Source organism: Pelophylax lessonae, assembly GCF_965119305.1.
Source record: "Pelophylax lessonae genome assembly, chromosome: 1".
In the NCBI taxonomy this organism is placed as follows: Eukaryota; Metazoa; Chordata; class Amphibia; order Anura; family Ranidae; genus Pelophylax; species Pelophylax lessonae.
The window spans coordinates 15,606,085-15,613,295 of record NC_138768.1 but is presented as its reverse complement, the minus strand read 5'-3'; the positions used below and the strand labels follow the sequence as shown (position 1 = coordinate 15,613,295).

The 7,211-nt window shown below is 44.9% G+C and overlaps 1 protein-coding gene across 1 annotated transcript in view; it reads left to right on the top strand.

Annotated features, from left to right (window-relative positions):
• Window positions 1-504: 504 nt before the first annotated feature.
• LOC309560404 (vomeronasal type-2 receptor 26-like) overlaps window positions 505-7,211 on the top strand; it is a gene marked incomplete at its 5' end in the record, with an annotated part of 35,925 nt that continues 29,218 nt past the window's right edge. The window contains 2 exons of the mRNA XM_082264041.1: window positions 505-563; window positions 2,460-2,751. Of these exons, the coding sequence (XP_082120167.1) occupies window positions 505-563; window positions 2,460-2,751 (351 nt within the window). The remainder of the gene's footprint in view (window positions 564-2,459; window positions 2,752-7,211) is intronic.

Below are 7,211 nucleotides of genomic sequence, written 5' to 3'. Positions count from 1 at the left end.
GCGATGTTCTGGACACTGTGTGGTCTGAGTTCTGGGATCAACACTTCTTTCGGTAATCTGCCTTCTGTCTTTCACTACGGCTATGCCCCACTGATTACTTTCCCTGGGGATACCTGGACTCTGGTTCACTCTAGGTCCCACAATCTTATACAATTTTTCTCCCCCCCCCACCTTTCTCCTTCTTTGGTTTCTCCATCATGAGTGGCTCATGATTTCTCCACAAGGGTTTTCATTGACTCTCTTTGGATTGGGCTAGACTTCTTTATCTTCTCTCTCATAAACCACATTCTCCCTCATCACCTTCTTCATTTTCATTCATTTAATATGCACTTGCTTGAAAGCAACATCATGTTGTTTTTTATTTATATGCACTTTATATAATTTATATATCTCATCATTATTAGACAATATGATGCCACTATTGCCAACACTACTGAATCACCCAGACTCACCACATATGTGGCATCTCACCCTGCCTGCCTGCCCTGTGTCCCCTCAGCTCCCATGGGAGGCACCCATGGTCGTGTCTTCACATCTAGTGCTGGTGCTATGAGAACTCCTATGTAAGTTTGGAATTTTTGGGGGCTTTGTCCCTCCCCCTTTCCCTCCTCCCCCTTTCCAGTTCCCTTTATCATCATAGTTGCAATTTCCTTATATTTATTTATTTTTTAGATACATATCACACATCTACTCCTGAAGAAGTGGCATACACAAAGTCCACGAAACGCGTAGAGTCCCATGATGTCATGATCTGTATCATATATTTTTTACCTTCTGGAATCTCTGCCTTGTTGATTGAGATGTACTGGGATTTGGGGACTACTTACCTGTTTTGTTCATTATTTTATTATTCTGTATTCTACGTTACCAATCATGTATGTATGTATCAATAAATGTTTTTATCTTTTGTCCAATGTCTCTCATTTAAAGTCCCAAACCTCCCATTTTTTTTCTTCTAAGTATATGTGTAGGTATCAACAAAAAATCAGGCATCAAGATGTCCTGTTGGCCATATGGGGATCCTCTGAAGGTCAAGAATCACCCAGGGGGGGAGAGATAGGGGTTCACAGCATCTATAGGAAGGATTCCCCTTGTATAATTTGTAGTCTGCTGAAGGTCAAATCCTAGAGTTCAATCGTGATCAATGGGAAAAGGAGGTATTATTATTATTAGACAGGATTTATATAGCGCCAACAGTTTGCGCAGTGCTTAACCACTTACCACATACTGACGTACCCATACGTTGGCAGACTTTGCGGGGTTATATACCGGGATGATGCCTCTAGCTAGAGGCATCATCCCGGTACCGTGGTTTAAAGCCGACGGTCGGCTTTCCGTCGGTAACGACCGATGCGGCTCGGGAGCCGCTCGATCGTTACCCGGGTGAGCGGGAGGGGACGTCCCCCCCCTCCCGCCGCCTTCCGTGGCTTTGCTCGAGGCTCCCGTCCCACCGGGAGCCCCGAGCACCCAGCCGGCACGTCCGCCGGCTGGATGGAGTCCCGATGAATGCCGGAAACGGCATTGATCGGGTCTCCGATGATGTAACCCGGAGGCGGCGTCCATGACGTCACTTCCGGGTTACTGTGCTGCAAAAGAGTTCAGCACAGTATAGCACAATCGCTCAACACTACCCACACATCACTATCCCACCCACAGACCAGAACCAAAGGTTTGTTGATTTTGACGTGTCTTTGAATCTTCATCTGCATCATGGATGTCTGCAGTGGTTGAGCTTTAGTAGTATTTATCAGCAAATTTTTGTTCCTTCCTTCTAGGTGGTCTATACCTGTGGCTTCCAGACGTCCACGGCTATTAGGCATGCCGGCACTTATCTCATGTGTTGGTTGAAGTGACTAATAGTCGGTTTTCGACTGGTCGATCCAGCACATTGGATGTTGTGCCCTTTGGTTCTGGTTCGTGGGTGGGATAGTGACGTGTGAGTAGTGTTGAGCGATTGTGCTATTAGGTTGCCCTTGCGGGCCTTCAAGGTCTGAATCGCATCCTACCATAGTTTGCGATTCCCATTTTTTGTTTTGATTTTAGCTACCAATAAAATTTGATACTTTATACTTAACCAGTGTTAAGCCTCTCTTATCTGCAGCCTTTCTGAGGTGATCCCTTTGATCCCCTCAACCTCTCTTCACCTTTAAACTGTTGCATTGTAATAGTTTGCTGAGGCCTCCCTGCCAAATACATGGGCGTTTGGTAAGTATGGATGATACATCCCTCAGTTCCATTTTCTGAGGGAAGTTTATTCTCAATACTGTTTACTCTTTTTTTCAATAAGTGGAAGGGTAATAGACTAGGTGCTGGTGCCTCCTTTCTTTCGTGTTTTTAGTCTTTGGAGTTTCCCCATCTGAGGAGAGCAGCACGCCTACAATTCCCGATTGACTGTTAAATGACCCAAGCGCTCACTCTATCATGAGTTTTATATGTTTGACTTTTTAAACCCTTCACAGATTGGATCTTGCAGAGTATGAATACTTGATGGCATTTTTCTTTGCAATTGATGAGATTAACAAGGATCCCCATCTTCTTCCCAACACGACTCTGGGCTATCACGTGTTTGACACGTGTGGGTACAATCTGAAAGCCATAGATTCCACTATCAAGATACTCGCTGGCCATAAGGGGAAAGCTCCAAACTACTTTGGCTTGGAAAGCCCTGAAGTCGCTGGATTTGTTGGTGATGCCATTTTCCCGACAACACTTGCCGTGGCGGAGCTCTTGAATGTTTACCAATACCCACAGGTAGGTTGTCTCTTAGCTGAACATACTTGGGTTCTTTTCAAGGCAGGTTCATAGAATCTGGCATGGAAGGCAGCAGTGCCGGGACAAGGTTGTCTAGAGCCCAGGGCGAACATGCCAAACTGCATGTAGGAGCATTATGTGTAAACAACCCCCCCCCCCCCGACAAAAACACTGAGCACTAATCTGCCTGTTTACCTTCCAAGCATAAATCCCCCTCCTTCCAGTTCAAATCCGCCCCCTTTGAAAATCCCCCCTCTCGACACAAATCTTTGCCTCCCCCCTCCCCTCCTTGCACAAATCCTCCCCTTCCACTTCAAATCCTCCTTCCCAGCACAAATTCCCCCAATTCCCCCCTCCTAACACATATCTCCCCCCCCCCCCCCGCCAACACAAATCCCTCTAAATCACCACTCTTAGCAAACCCCACCCCCCAAACTTCCCCAACTAGAATAATACTTACCCCCTGCTGCCCCCCAAATTCCCCCTTCCAACAGAAATCTTCTCCCCCCAATCTTCTTGTGGCAACCCCCACCTCACATAATATCATAGTTCCCAGGGCAGCTGCCCTTCCTGCCCACCCCTTGTCCCAGCTCTGGCAGGCAGTGCTGGAACAAGGTCATCCAGCCAGGGCTGCTGATAGGGGGGGGGGGCACCAGCCCTCCTGTAGGGGGCCCGGGCACACAGGGGGGCCCCAACAGCACGGGCAAATTGGTGCGGTCGGGCAGAGGGGCAATTACAGAAGGAAGCCCTGTGTGGCTCTCTGCAGCAGCTCAAAGCCAATTTCTCCCCCTCCTGCCAGCTTTCAGCTGCTGCAGGGAGAGACTCAGACACGGGGCATCATTCCTGTAATTACTTCTCCGACTCCGATCCCCCTCCCTGTTCTGCCTGCTTCTGATTAAACCCCCGACCCAACCCCCCCCCCCCTGTGTGTGCCCCCTGTGTAACGCTGCAGGCTTCCCTGTCCTGTAAAAAAATAAAAAATTGTAAAAAAAATAAAGATAATAATAATAATCTTTAAACATTGTAATAAATCATTTTAAAAAATTGTAAAATAAAATATTTGTAAACATTTTGTACATCTTTTAAAAAAAAATTATACTTTTTTTTAATGTAAAAAACAATTAAAAAGGGCTAAGTTACATGGGGTTCTCTGTTATGTTTGTGTCCTCTAATAATGATTTTAGTATATTTTTAGTGAAAATAATGTCTTGATATATTTGGGGGGGGGGGGGCTGTCAGGTAGGCTGCATGGGGCCCAGTGATTTCTAACAGCAGCCCTGCATCCAGCGCCCAGGGCAAAGATGCCAAACTGTGCCCCCCCCCCTCTCCCATTCATGATGTGCAAGCTTAGGGTATCCTACACCCAGCAGTCACTCATTTGTTAAAATCACTGCCACTGTCACTACTTCTGTCAGCCTTGCAACAAAAGGAAGGTGCCCCCAGTAAACTGTTGCGCCCAGGGCAGTAGCCCAGTAGCCCCCTCCTGCCCACCCCTTGTCCCAGCCCTGATGGCAGGTGCAGTTAGGTAGAGGGTAGGGAGACCAATGAACATTCTCCCTTTCCTATTAAGAACCCAGGAGTGATGTGTAGTATGTAACTTTCTGGGTCTGACTGTTACGCTGTTGCTGGGAAGAAGCTGATGGTGTCTGATCTGCTGTCCATTAGCTTCAATGGAAGGCAGGTCAGACATCAGAGGTCTAATAGATCCCTGCAGGTCCAACTCCTTGTCCCCCGCTAGCTTAGCCAGGAAAGAATGTTTTGCAGCGTGATTTGCATTGATCTTTTAGACCCTTAATGTCTCATTAACCTCTTCCGGACTACCCGCCGCCTTTTTACTGCGCAAACCGACGTAGACCTACGTTGGTCGTGCACCTGCAGCTAGGGGGCGAGCGCGCGCCACCGGCGGCGTGCTCCCGCCCCCACTCGGCAGCGGGGACTCTGATTGCCGCCGGCCACACGCAAACGCTCCCTGCTGAGAGAGAAGGACGATCGGATGTTGTAAACACAGCCGACCGTTCTTCTCTCTAAAATGATCACAGAGCTCCTGTGATCCTTCTATATAGGATCACAGGCCTCTTTGATCATTCACAAGCCTCTCCCCCCACAGTTAGAATCACCCCCCCTAGGCTCACTTTTAACCCCTCGATCACCCTCAATGTTAACCCCTTCCCTGCCAGTGTCATTAGTACAGTGACAGTGCATATTTATAGCACTGATTACTGTAGTAATGTCACTGGTACCCCCAAAAGTGTCAGTTAGGGGTCCGATCTGTCCATCGCAATGTCGCAGTCCCGCAAAAAATCGCAGATCATCGCCATTACTAGTAAAAAAAAAAAAATCAATAAAAATGACATAAATCATTCCCGTAGTTAGTAGACGCGATAACTTTTGCGCAAACCAATCAAAATACGCTTATTGCGATTTTTTTTTACCAAAAATATGTAGCAGAAAACAAATTGGCCTAAAAAGTTCAAAAATTTAGATTTTTTAATTTTTTTTATAAGAATTTCATATAGCAGAATGTTAAAAATATTGTTTTTTTTTTCAAAATTGTCGCTCTTTTTTTGTTTATAGCGCAAAAAATAAAAATCGCACAGGTGATCAAATACCACCAAAAGAAAGCTCTGTTTGTGGGAAAAGGACAACAATTTTATTTGGGTACAGCGTCGCACGACCGCGCAATTGCCCGTTAAAGTAACGCAGTGCCGAATCGTAAAAAATGGCCTGGTCATTAAAGGGGGAAAATCTTCCGGTCCAGAAGTGGTTAACTGCTTGTCGACCGCCCGGCGCATATATACTGCAGCAGCCTGGATCGGCTGTGCGAATCCTGCCTATATGGCGATCCGAGGGGGGAATCCTGGGAGCGCACGCGCAGCGCCACCAGAGGCCCACATGCCCCCATTTGCCAGCGGGGAAGCTGATTCACTGAGTGGGTGGCTGCGATTGTCGCCGGGCACCCGCAGTCACTCCCCATGGAGACAGAGCGGTGGTCTGCTGTTGTAAACACAGCAGACGATTGTTCTCTCTGGAATCAATACAGAGCTCCTGTGTTCCTCCTACTTAAGATCACAGGTCTCTGTGTTGATTCTACAAGCCCATCCCCCATACAGTTAGAAAACACCCCTAGGCTTACATTTAGCCCTTTGATTGCCCCTGGGTTAACCCTTTCCCAGCCAGTGTCATTATTACAGTAACAGTGAATATTTTTAGCACTGATTACTGTAGTAATGTCACTGGTCCCCCCAAAAATGTCAGTTAGGGGTCCGATCCGTCTGCCGCAATGTCGCAGTCCCGCCAAAAATCGCAGATTGTTGCCATTACCAGTAAAAAAAAAAAAAAGAAATGACATAAATCTTTCCTCTAGTTTGTAGACACAATACCTTTTGCACAAACCAATCAAAATACGCGTATTGGAATTTTTTTATCAAAAATATGTAGCAGAAAACAAATTGGCCTAAAATGATAAAAAAAAAATGATTTTTACATTTTTTTTTTTTTATTGGGAATGTTATATAGCAGAATGTGAAATATATTGGGTTTTTTTTTTTTTTTTTTTAGAATTGTCGCTCTTTTTTTGTTTATCGTGCAAAACATAAGAAGTGCACAGGTGATCAAATACCACCAGAATAAATCTCTATTTTTGGGGAAAAAAGGACATCAATTTTATTTGGGTACAGCGTCGCACGACCGCACAATTGCCAGTTAAAGAAACGCATTGCCGAATCGCAAAAAAATGGCCTGGTCATTAAGGGGGCAAATCCTTCCGGTCCAGAAGTGGTTAATGCTTTTTTTTAAATTAGTAATAAATTCCATAAAAATTACTGGTTGTTGCTGAATGCCAGCGACCTACTTTAACCACTTAAGGACCAGGCCTATTTCTGACACACGTTGCTTACAATTTAAAATCAGTATTTTTTGCTAGAAAATTACTTAGAAGCCCCAAACTATATATATATATATATATATGACAATTTTTTGAGAGAAAATACATTTTACTGCATTTAACTAAAAAACACACAGTAAAGTTAGTTAATTTCTTTGTATAATGTGAAAGATGATGTCACACCGGATAAATAGATACCCAACATGTTATGGTTTAAAATTGCGCACACTCCTGGAATGGCGAAAAACTACGGTACCTAAAAATCTCCATAGGCGGTGCTTTTAAAAAAATTTAACGGTTACCAATTAAGAGTTAAAGAGGAGGTCTTTTTCTATAATTATTGCTCTTACTCTGGCGATCGTGGCAATACCTCACATGTGTGGTTTGAACACCGTTTTCATCTGCGGGGGCAACTTACGTATGCTTTTTCTTCCGTTCGCAAGCTCACGGCGATGGAGGTGCTTTAAAATAGTTTTTATATAATTAAATATTTTATTTTTAACACTTTAAAAAAAAAAAATCTGATCACTTTTATTGCTGTCACAAGGAATAGCAACATCCCTGGTGACAGTAATAG